The sequence below is a fragment of the Cornus florida genome, unplaced genomic scaffold, assembly GCF_030987335.1.
Source record: "Cornus florida cultivar Cherokee Brave unplaced genomic scaffold, ASM3098733v1 CherokeeBrave_3.0.0_Hap2_Chr02, whole genome shotgun sequence".
Taxonomy (NCBI): domain Eukaryota; kingdom Viridiplantae; phylum Streptophyta; class Magnoliopsida; order Cornales; family Cornaceae; genus Cornus; species Cornus florida.
Window position 1 is genome coordinate 879,309 of NW_026775572.1, and position 19,034 is coordinate 898,342.

The 19,034-nt window shown below is 37.0% G+C and overlaps 2 protein-coding genes across 2 annotated transcripts; one reads left to right on the forward strand and one right to left on the reverse strand.

Moving 5' to 3' along the window:
• Positions 1 to 65: 65 nt before the first annotated feature.
• LOC132290559 (sigma factor binding protein 1, chloroplastic-like) lies at positions 66 to 887 on the forward strand. The gene has a single exon (XM_059790123.1). The coding sequence runs from the start codon at positions 342 to 344 to the stop codon at positions 798 to 800; it is 459 nt and encodes a 152-aa protein (XP_059646106.1). The 5' UTR covers positions 66 to 341; the 3' UTR covers positions 801 to 887.
• Positions 888 to 3,941: 3,054 nt separating this feature from the next.
• LOC132290543 (nudix hydrolase 16, mitochondrial-like) lies at positions 3,942 to 18,515 on the reverse strand. The gene is made up of 4 exons (XM_059790121.1): positions 18,100 to 18,515; positions 15,899 to 16,001; positions 13,302 to 13,385; positions 3,942 to 4,523 (listed from the first exon to the last, which is right to left on the reverse strand). Exons 1-4 carry the CDS (start codon positions 18,168 to 18,170, stop codon positions 4,230 to 4,232), a joined length of 552 nt encoding a protein of 183 aa, XP_059646104.1. The 5' UTR covers positions 18,171 to 18,515; the 3' UTR covers positions 3,942 to 4,229.
• Positions 18,516 to 19,034: the final 519 nt, after the last annotated feature.

Consider the following 19,034-nt stretch of genomic DNA (forward strand, 5'->3'; position numbering starts at 1 on the left):
ATAAGTAAATGTTTGTGACGCGCTTTGGTTGGGAATGAGGATCGCATAAATTATACCTCTCATATTTTGCCAGTTTCCACAAGTCTCGAGGACATCCACTTTTTTTTCTTTCTTATTTTTCTCCAATTTCCTTTCTCGGAACTAGCTCCTTGTTAACCTCAAAACCATATCCCAACAATATCTATAACAATTTTCCCACACCCACTGTGTTTTTTATTTTTTTATAGCAAAAATTGAACTCTTTGAGCTTAAGGTGTGTGTGTGTGTGTGTGTGTGTGTGTGTATATATATTGCTCCTGATCTTTATCTATCGATCGATCTCTTTAGTAGTAGTAGAAGAGATGGATAAACTAGCGAGTGTACAACAAAAAAAGGCAACCAAACAGGCCAAAGCCAAGAAAAAACCAGTGAAAGTTGTGTACATCTCTAACCCCATGAAGATCAAGACTAGCGCTTCAGAATTCAGAGCCTTGGTGCAAGAACTGACTGGCCAAGATGCCGATATGCCCGACCCCACTAAGTATTCGGAGATCGACGGTGTTGATCATGACCGTCAAACGGTCCCTGATCATCATGATGCAACATTGAAGGTTAGCGATGATGCACTAGATGATCATGTCCTTACAGTGGACCCGACCGGTAATGAAGTGCTTAAGAGGTCCGATAATATTCCATTTGGGCCGTATGATGATTTTTTTACGCCTCAGATGCTCGAGAATTTCACTGGTACCTTATTGCCATCCAGCTTGCTCTATGAATCTGCTCAACTTGATGTGATCAGAGGCCTTGATGCAATGTAAATTGGGTAAGCTTGCCTAGGCCTAATTAATTGTATATATATTATGCTTTAATTATTATGATTATATGATTATATGATTATATATATATATATATATATATATATATATATATATATATATCTATGTGTGTGTGTTTAATAATAATTTTACTTTTCGCTTGTAATTGTGTATACATATTCATAATTCTTATGTTTTAACAACTAAATGAATCTGATCTAGGGTTAATAGTTATATAATCGTGTATCTTCTGGCAATTCAAGATCTAGGGTAAGTTTGGAAACAGTTCACTTTAAACTCTTAATGGAGTTGAAAGAGATATACAGTATAATCTGTTAATGTAATGACGTACTACCTGTCATTAATATATATGGCAAAATTTCTGAAGGTCCTACACCACAAAGGAGGCTAGTAGTGCAAAAAAGGTAGTCCAAGGACCCAACAGACACACACACATACACACACAACACACACACATATCTGTAAAATGAATAGAAGGATCCTAGCTATAAGAGAAATACATTGTTTTAGCTTAACAAAACCCTGAAGCCAAACAGCCCCTAAGTTGAGGTAATCACATGGAGTGCAATATTTGGAAAACAAGATTAATTAGCAAACAAAAGGAGAAGTAGCTAGTGGTGGGTATTAATTTCCACGTACGTACATATCCCAATCAAGGGTGATTTTGACCATCCATTAAAACTATAACTTTTCATTTGTTCTTTTAAATCATTTAATTTATATGTAGCCACGATCACAAGTTAATTATACTAAATTAACATCCATCAACTTGGCCTGTTTATATGTTCTGTTCTAGCTAAAATTTACATAATGAAATAATTTGATATAGTGACTTCTTGTGGTGGCATGCAAGAATATAGATATATTAATTTGAAATTAATTGCAAAAATAATAGAATAACTATTAAAATACAAAACTGTTTAAAAGAATTCTCTTCAGTTCCAAATGATAATTACATTATCACTCTCATTTTAAAACTTTATTTTTTGCAAGATAATAAAGCTGTCAACTTGCAAAAATAAATCCGACTCACTCGATCTATATTAATCAAATGAAGGCGCTGATGTAACGTTTGTTATTAATTATTATTTAAATTAAATATCTACTTGAACTCATTAAAAACTTTCCAACTATTCTCATTGCATCAAACATTAACTTGCTATACCATACAAAATTATTGGAAAATACCATTCAAAAAAGAAAAAAAATATATATATGGAAAAAGAATTGTTAAACCATGCAAATTGAAAAAATAAAGTATGTATGTAGAGAGATAATGAGAGAGGAGAGAGAGATCAGTATAAATTGAAAACTATAGTTAAGACAAAAATTAGTCCGAGTACAGTAATATGATTATTACATGATATCTCACAAATGTTATTGGTTAATTATATATTATTTCCCTGTTGTGGTGACTAGACTAGTTGATTTATTTTTTTCACACGATAAAGCATTTCTAGTTGAGAAAATAAAACATTTTATGTGTGTGTGTGTGTGTGAGAGAGAGAGAGAGAGAGAGAGTGCTTGTATGTTTGTATGTGTCTACACCAGTTGTGTACCATTCGTGACATTGTCGCAGAGATCAACATGCATGCATCCCGACCCCGTTCACCATAGCCCAAATTATTACATGCACTTGTTAGCAGTAGTAGTAGATAGGCAATTCATTGGTGTAGTCACACCTGCCTGCCAGTGCCTTAATTATAAGGTATCAATTTTAGCTATATATATATATATATATATATATATCTGTAGTTCAGCACATTGACAAGTTCAGTTTAAAAAATCATCTCAGAGCTGACGATCTTGTAAGTCAAAGGAAAATTACAACGAATCAGTGGTCTAGCGATTTCATGTTCTTACTTTTCTAAAAAAGGTTAAGGGTTCAAACTTTCAAGAGACATGTGTGCAAGTGTCAACTAAGAGAGAGAGAGAAAAAAAAAAAAAAAAATTAGTGGAGAAAATGTATAAAGTAGTATAAAAATTTATTTTAAAAATAAAAAATAAAAAAAATAAGGTCATCCTAAAAAGGAAAAATATGAAAATATTCATGCTTCTTAAAGTTAAAAATGATTGATTTGTAATCCCTAAAAATTTCTGACATATGGTTTTGAAATTACAGTGAACTAATTAAATACACCAAATCTTTTATAAAATTAAAAGATAGTAGTAATTTAGGTGATAAAAGACGGTCCATTGAAATGAGTGATGAAATTGAACATATAAACACACTATACATGTACCCGCAAAAAAGCGATTTCTTTTGTTTATATTTTCTACAGTAGTTCATTTAAATTGTTTGGGTTCCTTTAAAAATGGACATGCGATACAGCCAAACACAACCCGAATAATAATAAACTTGTTGCCAGTTACCCATCGTCCAAATGACAAGCTATTTGGTACTCAGCTTCAGCTTCTTTTTAAGTTAAGTACAGAGTTGGTACAATTCATTACTGGACCTGTTTTGGCTTGTTTTAATCATCACAGAAGATCTGATGGAAGAGCATCTCAACATCCTGTCATTTCAAAAAAATGTATTGTCCATTGTGCAGGAGGGTTAATGCAAATTAGGCAAAAGTTAAGTGCTTGATTGGTTGGTTTGTGATTCTGGTAACAATTTTATGTTATCAAAAAAACAAAATATTCTACAGAAAAAAAAAAAAAAAAAAAACTTTATTTCTTTCAGTTTCAAAAAACTTAGTTATAAAAAAGTCGATTTTCAGAGAATATTCTTTTATTGTTTCATGAAAACTGTTCTCTATTTTATGAGTTTTCGAGAGCTACTATTTTTAGAGTTACAAACCAAGCAAATCCAAGCTACCGCCAACTAGCAACGGCTCATCTAACGTGTACTTGCGCGGCCATGTTTTGTACTATTCATACTAATTTTCTCTGTGGAATCACATTTGCTTAGGCCAATTTGTTTCCATGATTTTTTGTTGCATGTAAACTACCATCAGCTTCAGTTCATCATGATGTCCCATCTAACTATTTTAATTTCATGAATATATTTCAACTCAGTCCCTTCAAAACGTACGTTTAATATAGAAAGCACCAACAAACATTCTTGGCTAATAGAATCTGACTATACTTGCACAAACATTTAAGAATATGCTGTACATATATATAGTCAAAACATATTGATTTCCTTTGCAAAAAACAACCCAAGAGCCATTCCCACATTGTAAACAAATGATGGGTTTTTCACCCCGTGTTTCCAAAATTTCCTGTTCCCATGAACTAAAACAGTAAAATCGTGGAAGAAACAATAACAACAACAACAAAACTGCATGGTTGAGTATCTAAAGAGGCCTTACATCCTACACCCAGAAAATCAAAATCATAAATGTGAAAAGATGCCAGCCAAATCAGCTTATGAAAGGAACCTCTAAGTAAGCATCTAGGAACTAATCAATGCTGGTCAGGAAAGGAAGCGGGCGAAGAAGCTTGGAGTTCCTTATTCTTCATGTCATTAGCTTGCCACTTGGAAAAACCTTCCTCAAGAGCTTCTCTCATCCATTGGTAACGGCAACAATTGATAGCTTCAGGGATTCTCAACCAACTTCTATGGCGGGTGCTCTGTTCTGGCCAACACTGGAGCTCCTCCTTCACAAGCAAAGCAAACATGAAAGCCTTGCACAAACCTTCAGGGCAAAACTTGTCTTGTAGTGTTTTGCTTTTGAATTGGTAATATCCCAGGTCATGCTGAAACACAGGACAAAGTTGGATAACTGATACAATTCAGCTAAATAGCAACAAGATGGGATTGCTACCTTACAAGTTATATTGCAACTGGAAACACATTTATCATTTTTTGTTACAATGACATCAAAGGAAATTCGGCAGTATAAATGAGAAACACAAAAATGAAGAGAGGAAAAAGAAAAAAAATTACTTATCATTTTTCTATGTCAAACGTAAATCATCATCTATGCTATACAAAATTGCGCGACCCAAAAGCCTAAGCTATTAGGTCGCTAACACCCAACCCATATATACCGATTTCACTTCCCATCTGGTTCCGATGTGGGACAAGTCCCCCTTATAACATTCTCTCCCACCCGAACTCGCAACGCCCACCCTGTTGGAGTTAAAAGCTCCACTCAACTAAGCCTGATTCATACTCATCAATTTGGTCTTGTTAGCTGCCTTATTCAAAATCACAGCAACTCAAACTGAATCAGCTTCCAAAGTTTGTCGGTTTATTCACAATTTGTGTAACAAATTAATAAATTTTTAATGGGCAAATTTCACGAAACCCCCAATACTATCAGTTTTTGATCAAATACCCCTAACCTACTTTAGAAAACCCCCAACACTACGAATTTGATCACATTGCACCAACTCTGTGATTAAATGACGAAACTAACCTTCTCATATCAAATTAATTAAAAAAGCCAAAATTAGTATTTTGCCAATTACAACAATAGCCTTGGTGACATTTAAGTCACCAAAGCACAAAACGACAGCGTTTTGTGTGTATATATTATATGTATATGTATAAAAGACATCATGTACGTGTTTCAAGATGACTTTTCTTTCCAATTCTTTATACAAGAGAATGGTAAGAATATGAAATTTTACCAAATCAAAAACATTATTAGAAACTCAAAATGTGTACGACTCTCACACAACTCCCACATTCCATATCTCAAATCTAAGGTGCGAGATGAACTCTCTGTCATCAAATTCTATCCAAATGTTTCGCCTTCTGCTCCTCCTTCTCCCCCCCCCCCCCCCCCCCCCCCCCCCCCTTCGTCTTTTGCCCTCGATTTCCTCTTCAATTCCTTCAATGCCACCGCCGACCTCAACCTTACCGACGACGCTTGGCTCAAGTCCTCCACCATCAGACTTACCAACGACTCCAACCAGTTCTCAATTGGCCTAGTCTTTCACTGATCTCGAATCCTAAAGAAATCCACTTCCAATTCCACCACCATCTCTTCCTTCTCCACCTCCTTCGTCTTTTCCATCTTGTCGGAGATCAGTTCCAGTCCCGACTTCGGCCTTGCCTTCATCCTCTCTAGCTCCACCTCACCCCCTGGCGCCATCTCCGGCCAGTACTTTGGCCTCTTCTCCAACGCCATCGTCCCCACCGTCGCCACCCTCCTCGTTGTCGAATTCGACACCGGCCGAAACCCGGAATTCAACGACCCAGATGACAATCACATCAGAATCAACTTGAACAACATCGAATCGGAGGTCACAGTTAGAGCTGGGTACTATAACTCCACCAATAGTAGTGATCTCATCCCTGTATATATGCAAAATGGGCGCAACATACATGCCTGGATTGAATTCGATGGATCAAAACCTAGTCCCTTCCAATCCGTCTGATCGCAAGTGTTTGTCAACCCCTTCCTATCTCGCTCCTTCAGATTCTTCATTATTATACATATACATATACATATAATATATACCAACCAAATAAAGAATTGCGTGATATGAGTTTGATCAAAATGACTGTGTTTAGTGCCAATATATATATACACACAAAACGTGGTCGTTTTGTGCTTTGGTGACTTAAATGTCACCTAGGCTATTTTTGTAATTGGCAAAATACTAATTTTGGCTTTTTAAATTGATTTGGTATATCAGAAGGTTAGTTTTGTCCTTTAATCACAGAGTTGGTGCAATGTGATCAAATTTCATAGTGTTGGGGGTTTTCTAAAGTAGGTTGGGGGTATTTGATAAAAAACTGATAGTATTGAGGGTTCCGTGAAATTTGCCCATTTTTAATTGATCATTGGCATTTCTCTCGGGAATCAAACATTTGGAATATTACCGATTCTTTGTTTGATTCATTGTTAGCACTGTGCATTTTAGATATCATTGAGTTGTCATTTATTTATTTTTATTTATGTTTTTCTAGTATTTACTTTTTACCTCCATAATGCAACACTAGGGTAAATGGCTAATTATTTGTTTCTTGACCTTTATCTGTGTAGAAGACCCAGAAACAACTGTGGACTTACTCAGATCAGAACCCGATTCTTTGGGGGGTCGAGTAGATCGTTGGGGTTGGAGAAGAGGGGGGGGGGGGGGGGGGGGGGGGGTGTGGAACTGTTTCCAATTCTTTGGCTCCGGTTGGTGAAGGTGACTCGGTGTTTAAGTCAGATGAAGGGCATGGCGGCAGGTCTGTGAATAGGCTTGGTCTCGCTTGACTTTCTGAGAATTTTGGTGAGGGTGTTACGGTCTGTGTGGGATAGGATGTAAGGGTGAAGATTGATGATGCTTCTGCCACTGTTCTGTTGAAGGAGATTCGGGATCTTTTGGCTTCGAAATCTGTCCAGTGTGAGGAGTAACCTGAATCACTGATGACTGATTGTTCCCTTTCCTCTTCTGTCCTTGATGATTAGGAGGGAGATGCTTGTTTTGCACCAGATGGGGATTTGGGTTTAGTTCAATGGGAAAATATTGAGCAAGCTGTGAACTTGGCTGTTCCTTTGACTGTTGTTCGTCCGGAGGGGGATTGGATGAGAGGTCCTTCTGATACTGAAGAAGTGAATGATTTGGAGGAGGAGTGGGTGAGGGAGAAAGGGATGGATGTGGCCTCTTTGTTGGGAGTGTCTTTTGAGGTAGGGAGGATGAGGCGATGCGGTTATTCCAGGAAGTTCTCAATTCTCAACTCAGGGAAAAGGTGGGAGGTAGGGGAAGAAGGCAGGATGGGGTGGGAGAAATGGTGTTGCAGAGTCCCACTGGTTTTATCACATATGAAAGGAGGAATAGGGGATCCAGGGAGAGAGATGGTGGAAGGAGGGGAGGGTTTGCTAATTCTGTTGTTTCCCTATGAAGCTACATATTCTTTCATAGAATGTCCGGGGTTTCGATGACTCGGTCAGGAGAAAGTGGTGAAGTCGGTCATTCGTAAAGGGGGAGGTCATGAGGTGTGTTTGCAAGAAACTAAGCTTGCTTCGATGTCAGTTAGGTTGGTGCGTTGTCTTTGGGGTGGGAGATTTGTGGAGTGGATTGTTTTGGATGTTGTTGGCTCTTTGGGTGGCATCTTGATCATGTGGGATAACAGATGGGTGTCTAAAGTGGATTCTCACGTTGGGAGATTTTCTGTTTTATGTGTTTTTTCTTTGGTGGAGGATGGTGTTCCTTGGGTCTTTTTTGGTGTTTACGGGCCTACAGAGGATAGTGTGCATCATCTGCTTTGGGAGGAATTGGGGGAGGTTCGAAGACAATGGATGCTTCCTTGGTGTGTTGGAGGGGATTTTAATGTTGTTTGATCTCCTTTTGAGAGGTCGACGGGGGGTAGGTGGACTCCTGATATGCAGTTCTTCTCGGAATTCATTGATGAGTTTAGGTTGATTGACCTGCCTTTGGTGGGAGGGCCTTTACTTGGTCTAGTGGACATTCTCCCCCTACTCTCTCTCGGCTTGATAGGTTCCTTGTGTCCGGGGAATGGGAGGAGATGTTTTCTGATGTTGTGCAGGCTACTTTGGCTTGTCCTATCTCTGACCATGTTCCGTTGATGCTGGATTGTGGCGGGTTGCGGAGTAGATGCTCTCTATTTAGATTTGAAAATATGTGGCTTCGGGTTGAGGGTTTCCTGGAAAGGGTCCGACTTTGGTGGGAGGGGTTCGGGGTGGTTGGCACCCCTAGTCATTTGTTTGCAGGTCATTTGCGTCTCTTGAAGGGAAGTATTAAGATTTGGAACAAAGAGGTCTTCGGGAATCTTGTGTGGAAGAAAAATCGGGTTCTGGCTGAGATTGCTGATATTGATAGGATGGAGGGTCAAGGGGATCTGGCAGATGCTTTGAAGGTTAGGAGAGCGGAGTGTAAGGCGGAGCTTGCTGAAATTGTGATCATGGAGGAGATCTCGTGGAGACAAAAAGTCTAGAGCTTTGTGGCTCAAGGAGGGGGACAGTAACACGAATTTTTTTCACAGATTGGCCAATGCTCATAAAAGGGGTAATCATATTGGGAGGAGTCAGGTGGAAGGGGAGCTTCTTTGTAAGGAGGAGAATATCTACAAGGGCATTTCAGAGTTCTATGAGTGGAGACCTTTGCTTGAAGGGCTTCAGTTTGCCTCTATTTCTAGTGAGGAGTGCTCAGGTTTTGAGGAGCCTTTCTCTGAAGAGGAAGTTCTTATTGCTTTGAAGAGTTGTAATGGGGACAAAGCCCCATGTCTTGACGGTTTTACCATGAGATTCCTTTTAGAATGCTGGGAGGTGGTTAGAGGGGAGGTGATGGGTTCTTTTCATGCATTCCATGCTCAAGGCTCTTTTAAGAAGAGCTTGAATGTCACTTTCATTGCTCTCATTCCGAAGGAGAAGGGCGAGGGGGGGGGGGGGGGGGGGGGATGGATATTAGGAATTTTCGCCCTATTAGTTTGGTGGGGTGTTTCTACAAGTTGATTGCCAAGGTCCTTGCTTTAAGGTTATGGAAAGTCTTGGATGGCGTCATTTCTGATTCTCAGAATGCTTTTGTGGGAGGCCGTCAGATTTTGGATTCAGTTCTTATTGCAAGTGAGTGTGTGGACTCCCGTTTGCGTAGTGGGGTCCCGGGAGTTTTGTGTAAGCTTGACCTGGAGAAGGCATACGACCATGTGAGTTGGAGCTTCCTTCTTTACCTGATGGAGAGGATGGGGTTTGGTGATCGGTGGAGGAGATTGATTCATTTTTGTATTTCCAGTGCTCGCTTTTCGATTCTTGTGAATGGTGCTCCTACCGGTTTTTTCTCTAGCTTGAAGGGCTTGAGACAAGGGGATTCGCTTTCCCCTTTCTTGTTCCTGTTTGTGATAGAGGCCCTTAGCAGACTAATGAGCAGGGCTATTGAGTTAGGGTTTTTTACAGGCTTTCGGGTGGGCAGGGATGTTGCTCTCCAGTTGGAGGTCTCCCAATTGATGTTTGCCGATGACACTTTAGTTCTATGTGATGCGAGTCCCAGCTTAGGTATTTGAGGTGTGTCCTGATCTGGTTCCAAATTGTTTCTGGCCTAAAGGTGAATGTGGGTAAAAGCGTTTTGGTGCTGGTGGGAGAGGTCTTTGAGATTGAGTCATTTGTTGATATTCTTGGTTGTCGTACTGGCTCTTTTCCCATCTCTTACTTAGGGATGCCTTTGGGGGCTCCTTCGAGATGTGTTGGGGTTTGGGACCCTGTGGTGGATAGGTTTGAGAAGAGGTTGGCAGGTTGGAAGAAGCAGTATATCTCCAAGGGAGGTCGGGTCACTCTGATTAAGAGCACCCTTTCTTGCCTTCTTACTTATTTTATCTCTCTGTCTTCAGTTGCGGAAAGGATTGAGAGATTGTAATGAAACTTTCTGTGGGGGGGTAGAGGAGAATAGTTTAAGTTTCATCTGGTTTGTTGGGATCAGGTGTGCAGGCAAATTCGGTATGGAGGTTTGGGTCTTAGAAGACAATAAGGCTCTCCTTGGAAAATGGTTCTGGAGATTTGGAGTGGAGAGGCATTGGCTTTAGAGGAGGGTCGTTGCTTCTCGTTTTGGGGAGTCTAGAGGAGGGTGGTGTTCTCTGGAGGTGCGTGGCCCTCGGGGTGTGGGGGTTTGGAAAGTCATTCGGAAGGGATGGGATGAGTTTTCCAAACACGTTCGTTTTCGAATCAAGGATGGTAGGAGGATCAGTTTTTGGGAGGATGTTTGATGTGGGTATTCTCTTTTCGCCCTCACTTTTCCTCAACTTTTTAAGATTGCTAGGGATAGGCAGGCCATGGTGGTTAACTGTTATCATCTTGATAGCGGTACACTGGTTTGGAATGTTCGATTCAGGCAATTGTTTCAGGATTGGGAGATTGAGGAGGCCATTCGTTTTTTGGAGTTGTTGTATCGCCAGAGGATTGTGGATGGGGATTCTGATAGTTGGTCTTGGGCTGCCAACTCTCAAGGGCGCTTTGAGGTTAGGTCCTTTTTCAGATCCCTTACGGATGATCCTAGAGTTCGCTTCCCTTGGAAGCTTGTTTGGCACTCTAAGGCTCTTCTCAAGGTGGGTTTCTTTGCTTGGACCTCTGTTCTGGGAAAGATCTTAACCCAGGATAATTTGAGAAGGAGAAATCAGCTTGTTGTCAATCATTGCTATATGTGTCTTCGGAATGAGGAAATTGTGGATCACCTTCTCCTCCATTGCACCATGGTTAGAGACTGTTGGAAATTGATGTTTGGCTTGTTTGGGATTCTTTGGGTTATGCCTGGATCCACTAGAGGGTTGATTGAGGCTTGGAGAGGTTGCCATGTGGGGGCTCACATTTAGGATGCTTGGAGGGCTACGCCTCTTTGTGTGTGGTGGTGTATTTGGCTCGAGAGGAATAGGAGATATTTTGATGGGAAGGAGATGTCGATTTCTACTCTTAAATTTTCTATTCTTTCCACCTTTTTTTGTTGGGTTTCAGGGAGAGATCATAGATCTTTAGAGGAAATTGTCGATTTTTTGGCCTCTTTGAAGGCTTAAAGGTCCTTTGTGGCCTTGTGTATTTCTTTTGGGCTTCGCTCCCCTTTTGAGCGCTTTTATAAAATTTTACTTATAAAAAAAAAAAAAATCTATGTAGCTGATATATATGAAAATTTCAAGTTTACGCGTTTTAAATGATTATTTCTTGATATTAATGTGGAATGTGGTAGACATTGATTAATTACTAGAGACAAATTAACTATGTTTTGAACCTTTTGGTGTTGGAATAATTGTTAGCATATATATATATATAATATTTCATAAATAAGACCAATTAAGATTCTATTTTACAAGTAGATATATTGGGTGCCCCAGGCATACCACATTGTTGGTATTCCCACCCAATAAAAAGGTAGCATCTAATGAAATATGTCGCACCTACTTATAAAAAATGCACTCAACAAGCTAGTATGGTGCATTTTCATTGGGTGAACATACCAATGACGTGGTATGTCTGGTGCACCCAATATCTTCTCCTATTCTATTGTCTAGATACAACAGAAAGAAGATCAAGTCTCATATATTCCAAGATATACTGCTGGGACAATTTTTTTTTTTAAGATTAAGTCTATTATATATTCCATAAATGAGACAATGCAAAATCCAATCAAATCTCGTATTTTCTTTCTTCTTGTAATGCAAAACCGCAAGGCATATAGCATAAGCCAATCAATTACATAAATTTTATATTCAAAACATGTATCAAATAACAAATAACTAATTATAGCAATGGATAAAAATACTAAATAGCAAATATTGAATTTTTTATTTTTTAAAATATGTACTTTATTTAGACATTATAGAAGTATATTAGCATAGTTAAGTTAAACAAGGAATTGATTTTGATGATCAATCATCAATTAAAGAAATAGCAAACTAACGGTTCAATTAAGAAAAATTGTTGCATTTTACAATTTAAAATATAATTAGTGTATATAATTATATGTAGCATGACTATTATATATCATTATGTCATATAAGATATATATTACCCGCACTCGGGTACGGGTGTCGGATGTGAGTGCATGTCTATGCACCAGATTCTTCTACTCCTCAAAATTTAGGACACGCGGAAGTGTCAAGGAGTCCCTGAAATAATTGGAAATATTAAAATGATAAGCTAAGAAAAAGGGCAAATTTGAAAGAAAATTTAAATTACGGAAATTATTAGAATAAGTATTATTATTGACGTAATTGTAAAATTACCAAAAGAATTGGGGTAAAATTAAAACCATTAACTTTTTAAGGTTATATAGAAAACGATTTAGGACTTCTCACAAGGGGATATCCCTAGCAACTCGATTATAGACTGAAAAATCTTGAATAAGTTGTTCCAACAACCTTTTTTTTTTTTGACTTGGCAAAGATGAGCTTCAAGAAGAAAACCTTCACCAGCAATGTTATTGGCTTCAACAAAGACGGATTGCATGAAATGGTTAGTATTTATTCCTTTCTTTCCCTTCCTCTTCCACTTCATCTTCTCTTGTTCAGACAAAGAGTCGAATCCATACCTGTGTTCGTGTTCGTGTCATGTTGCATTCACATGGACACATTAGGGTAAAGTGGTGAGTCAAGGTAACATAGCATATGACAGCATGTGTACTTGAGCGTGTAAAAACATATTGGTTATAAATTGATTCTATATAACCAAAGAACAAAAGACCAATGGTTGGTCACTTAAAACATCACAGTAAAAAGTTACACCTCAAGGCACATGAGGTGTACACCTTATAAGTTGAAGCATAACGGAGTGTGGAGTGCCAAAAAGTGCAATGTTGACTCCTTCGCTCATAAGGTGTATGCCTAACACACACACACACACACACACACACACACACACACAAAACTCGCATAATTTTTGGAGCTGCAAGCCATTAAACCTCACTATATGGCAAGCCTTGAAAAATGAAACTCGATAAAAGCCTTTTGAAACTACAGTGAGGAACAAACATGACTAAATTGATAATTCACAACACATCCTTTGCAAAAGTACTAATCATAGTATTTACCATAAAATTATATGAAATTTTCAGAATATCACTAAAAACAGGCGTGAAAAGGACTTTTTTAATTCTCACCACTAAATCTCCTTTAACTCCAGCCTCTTCTAAAGCTTCACGAGCTGCTGCCTCCTGGACACTTTCATCATTTTCCCATCCACCCTGTAATAAATCAAAAAATCAAAGTCATGACTAAAGATATCATTTTAGTATCTTTGTTTCTATAATATTTTTTGAGAATATATATATATAAAAAGAAAATGATAACAATATGTCTCACAAATCAATGTCTACCATTTATATTCTTATAAATCAACATTGCACTGCATGTTAAGTAAATCACAGCTGCACCTATCTCATTATAGGATTTGAACTGAAATCCAAACAAAAATAAAAAATAAAAAAAATAAATTAAATTCCAATGTTATGAACATACATATATAGATGCATGTGTTTTATTCTGCGTAGTGGTGTATGCAAGCTTATGGAGAGTTTTTCTACTAAAAGGAAATTAAACTTGCTGTCTAAATCTAAACAAATGTGCCTTTCTTGTCTTAATCTTGAATAGAAGATTACGAACTTTTTTCAAAGTATGAGTGAATAAAAAAGGCACAAAGAACAGGTTGGCTAAAACTGTGGGATTAATAATGTTATACATGACACCACACAATATCATTGCATGTGTAACTCAACTGGCATAGACAATGTTAAACACAGAACAGAACATGGAGATAATATATTTCCTCTCTTCATATAAGTAACATAGCAATCAATGAAGTTTGAAATACGATTAATGCCTAAATTAGTAACTTCTGAACATGAAACTGTAAAGTTTTTGTCAGAATATGAAGAGGTAATGTACGATTATTCAAAAAGTTGCCATCCCACTGATCACAAAAAAAATGAAGGGAATGAGATTCACATGCTTCCAGACATCGGTCTAATATGCCAAATGCAGAAGAGAAATCCCTCAATCATTGGAAACTTCTCTATGCACTGTAAATGCATAGAAGTACTGGAAATCCTAAAACAAGATTTATTTATAGACCAAAAGTCAAATTGATGAAAATGGTGCATTGCAGATAAATACACCCAGGTGCAGAAACAGAGAACAAATGGATACAAATATGTAGCAAGAAACTTCTTGGACCCTTTTAGCCGAGCCAAATCACTTTTTGATTTCAAAATTTATAAATGGAACTATAAAATGCCGACATTGAGACCCATATAACTTTTAACATTCACATTACGATTAGAATTTAGTCTACTTTCAAACATATGCATCTAAGCTACTGCCCTAGGCTGCCAACTATGGAAGTCAAAGATACTTATCTTCAATTATGGAAAGTAAGGTCAGAAGAAGCTACTTAATTGTCAACTCTAAAATCAACCTTATGCTTTCTGTTCTTAACAAATTCAAAGATGTTCTTGATTCTCTCTACAAATGAAACAGATAATCAAGACAAATAAAGCACTCCACAATGAGTTCTCTTTGGATTGGCAAACTCTCGTATATACATGTGTAGCCCATAAAAATTCGTAACTCTAACTGAGATAGATGTGCACTTACTGAAGGCTCCTACCTTATTGCTGTACTTTAAAAATCTGGATAAGCTACTTGAAAAGAAACTGAACCACACCACAAATGGATCCAAACAAAATACCTATTATCTACTGCAGTTACTACCCCATAAAGGAGGAACCAGTCTTTGGTATAGCTTCACATGATTTGCAATATGCTATGGTGATAATTAGTTCTAAGATCACAAGCCTGTTAACCAATGATAATCATGCTTTCCATTTTATAGTCTAGAGAACATCTCTTCACATTTTTTCTAAGTTTGAGCCAGCGAAACTCGAAGAAGAAGAAGAAAAAGAGAACCACCAACAGGCAGTGGCCCTACTTCTCAAAGAGAGATCAAGGGTTCAGCCTTAGTGGAGGCATGCGTGTGTGAGCACCAACTAAGAAAAAAAAAATAAATAAATAAATAAAAAAGAAGAAAAAGAAAACCAAAAAAAGAGAAGAAGGGGAAGAGAGGAGAGGAGGGAGGGTGTGTGTGACAAGAAACCAGTTGCCTCTCCCAAATTAGTAGCCAGGCCTAAGCAGTTACCATTCTTTGGCTCTCTTGGCAACTGACTCCCATACTCACTTTGTCTTTTAAAAAGCAGCCAAATGCAACCCTAAAAGATTAGAAAATTAAAGAATCTGCATCCAAGTCTGCTGATAACTCTTCCTAGTCGGGAACCTTACCATCCCTACGTTTTTTCAACTTGTCAAGTCATTTTTCCATCGAAGTTAATTGGATTGATGCCTAACACCTCCCCTTAGCATAGTTAAAAGCCCAGATCTGCAATCATAAGCGAATGTATTGTATATCTTGGTCATCCTCTGTCCTTTCCAAGGGGGTAACTCTACAAATTTCAGATTTTCCATAAGCAATGTGAAAATTTTCATTTTCTGGTGCTCAAAGGGGTGTGGGTGTTAAGTATAAAGATAGCGTCCTGATGACATGGAGAAAAGCTTCTAGAGTGCAATTTTATTTGTAATCTACATATTATGTTTCTGAATAAAACATTATCCGGTGTCTAAAAATTCAGATCATGGAAGCAGCGACTAACATATAACAACATACATTTAAACATAACTTTAAAATTACAACATTCACAATTTGTACCTTTGGAAACAGGAGACCCGGTCCACTAGTTGAGTTGATCATTAGTACCTCAACAATCTTCTCAGCTGTGGCATCTGAATGGAAATATTTGAAAGGAATACACCTGCCAGTGACCATCCAAGTGAGAGGTTAGAGGTGATACTTGATATATTTGTATCTGAAAATTACTGTCAATCAGCTCATCATCATCATCATCAAAAACAAAAAGAGTCAAAAGACTCTACATGTCATAAAGTTACTCACTGAGCCCTAGGAAGGAACCATCCCCAAAAAGTCTTGGTCAGAGTAAATGACAATTTTTTTTTTTTTTGGAATTTGTAAATGACAATTCAATTATCCACAAAATTTAGAATTTTTTTTAAAAAAAATAAAAAATCTGAAAACGACGCAGAGGGGCTCTTCAAATAGAGCCAGACGTTAAGCAAGTAATTAGTCATTTGCCAAGTCCCGTGGATGCCTGGGGACAACCCTTAATAATGGTCCCTTCAATTTTTCTTTATTGTGCATACAATGGCAAACTTGATGACCTGGCTAGAGAGTGACATGTAAAACAACTCAAATATGAATGCACAAATTTTCAAGCTACACACAACTGTGCAGTACAATTGTATTAAGTAGTGAGGAATGAGGACCAAAGAGTGCAACATTAAGGTTTTAATAAATATTATCGAATCCAATATTAAGTATCTACGACCAACTTTGTCACACTAACACTCAAACAAGATGACTTGACCACATAATGGCATCGCAGTTTGACATTCATTTGTTCTTGAGTGCCATACAACCACAGAGTTGTTTGATCGTAATGATATTTCCAGAACACTTCTGCCAGGCATATATCTGGCCCATTGAGATCACTGTCTAATTTCTCATATTTCTGAGAAAACATGGGCCGAAAATTGATTTCCAATATAATGTGCTTTAAAATGGATAAAGGTAAACCAATTCACAAAGAAATTCAGTTATTCCTTTTGTTTTTGCCATTCTGAAACAATACACATTTGATTTTAAAATTTAATTTTTTTTTTTATAATGAGATCACATTAAAAAATAATAAAAATATTAATAGTAATAAATAACCTCTCACAGGAAAAAAGTAAAAGCATATTTATGTAACTATAGATATATACATTATAAAAAATAAAAAAAAAATACATATATACATAATGCAAAATATACATAATGCAAAGTTGCAAATCAACAATATACCAAGAGAGATGGCATATCTCTATCATTTTTACCTTTCATGAAATTACCTAAGTGCATCTCTTGCTTTCCAAACACTACATTCTCTAAACTACTTCCAATATTCCAGGACACATTTGGGTAGAAATATTTATATACTAACACCCCACCCAAAAAACAAATGAAATTAATAAATAGAAATATATAACAAGAAGAGAAATCTCGACCATGCTTTCCACGTTTTGCCCTTCCTTCTTTCCGAATAACATTTATGCTTTGTTCGGCAGAAAGGAAATAAGAGGTGTAGAGAGAAAATAGAAAGGAATGAACAAACTTTCTTCGTTCGGTAAGAAGGAAAGAAAATGTGCAGAGAGAAAATAAGAAGAAAGGAACAAACTTCTTTATTTCGGTAAAGATGATACAAATAAATAAAGGATAATAGGAGGGATGATTATCCTTCCTCCTTTACAAATTTTCATCCATCAAAACATGTGCAGAGGAGGAGGGAAGACAAATGGGCTATTATAGAAGTTTTAAATTAAATGTATTTAAGGATACTTATTTTGAGACAAAGGGAATATCATAAAGTATAAAAATTTTAAATTTAGTACTATTCTCTATGAATTATAATATTTATAAATATTATAAATTACAATATTAAAATAATTTAAAATTTTCTCTTTTTTTCTATTTTAAGTGAGCTTGTTCTCTTCTCTGTCATCCAACAGAAAAAAATAAAATAAAATTTCCTTCTCACCCTTCCATCCAAATTTTTTCTTTACCACCGAACAAAGCATTAAACAGATAAAACCTAAAGATAATTCTATCAGACGAGAACTAAATGGTGAAATCCAAACTAAAAGAAAATTCTATGTATTGCCAAGAAAACGACCGATGCACATTATCAGTAACCCAAAATTTTAGCGCAAGACTGCATTGGTATATAATTAAAAAAAAAAAAAATGAAAAAAAGTTAAAAAGATATATATATACACACACACGCACTATATGATTACCCGGCGACGAGACGGCAACCTTTCTCATAGCGCTGCTGATGACGACCAGTGCGGGCTACCAATTCAGACATTTCTTAAGTTTCAACTTGGAACTGGAAAGACTTTATCATGCTGTTTTCTTTTCTGCTGGTGAATGCTACACCGCCAATGTTCGATTTCTTCGACCACACCAACAGATTTCTCCTCAAAAAAGTGTTAACTCAGCGACATCGATCAGTGGTCAAGGACGAAGAAGAAGCCAACGGAGATCCCAACCAGGCCCTTTTCTTTTCTTTTCTTTTCTTTTCTTTTCCTTTCCTTTTTGTTGTAGAGAGAAAACCCAAGAGTTGTAGAGAGTGAAAGGGAGGGTTTTGGCCTGGACTACCCGCGTGGAACGGAAAATTGGGTTTGGTTAGGGAAGAAGTCAAGTTGGTCGGTGACAACCCTTTTAAAGGTTGCCTATAAAGCCCTAAACACATGTTTTAAACCAAATAACACCTGCTTATTCAATTAAGTATGTATAATCACTGAAACTAATAAGTATTATTTAAAATTAAATAAATTTTTAAGTGATGGAGTTATTACTTGTCACTGAATATTAAAAATTAAAAATTAAAAAAATATTAATTTTTAATTACCACCTTAAAATTTCTAAATTTTTGGTATTTTAATTTTTTTGTTTTATCAAACAATACCTTTTTTTTTTTCATCTCAAAGTTTTATTTTTTGCTTTTTGGTAGACTGTGTTTCTGATTTTCTATTTTTATTCCCAAACTTCCCATTAACTATAATTTGTCAAGTTCTTTAGTCTATTATGAGTGCATATTCGACATGGATGTAGTAAATAAGTTTGGTGGGTTAGCAAAAATTCGGAAAACACATTTTTATATTGGTTGGTGCTGTTTTTGAAGAACAGTTTTTGAAAAACTGAGTTAGTATGAGATTTTAGAGAACAT

What these genes read in the sequence shown, in the direction of transcription:
- LOC132290559 (XM_059790123.1), top strand. Translation starts at nt 342, where the DNA reads ATGGATAAACTAGCGAGTGTACAACAAAAAAAGGCAACCAAACAGGCC.
- LOC132290543 (XM_059790121.1), bottom strand. Translation starts at nt 18,170, where the DNA reads ATGTCTGAATTGGTAGCCCGCACTGGTCGTCATCAGCAGCGCTATGAG. An exon ending in GGTTGCCGTCTCGTCGCCGG is followed by an intron (nt 16,002 to 18,099) that starts GTAATCATATAG and finishes GGTCACTGGCAG; the next exon opens with GTGTATTCCTTTCAAATATT. An exon ending in CGGGTCTCCTGTTTCCAAAG is followed by an intron (nt 13,386 to 15,898) that starts GTACAAATTGTG and finishes GATTTATTACAG; the next exon opens with GGTGGATGGGAAAATGATGA.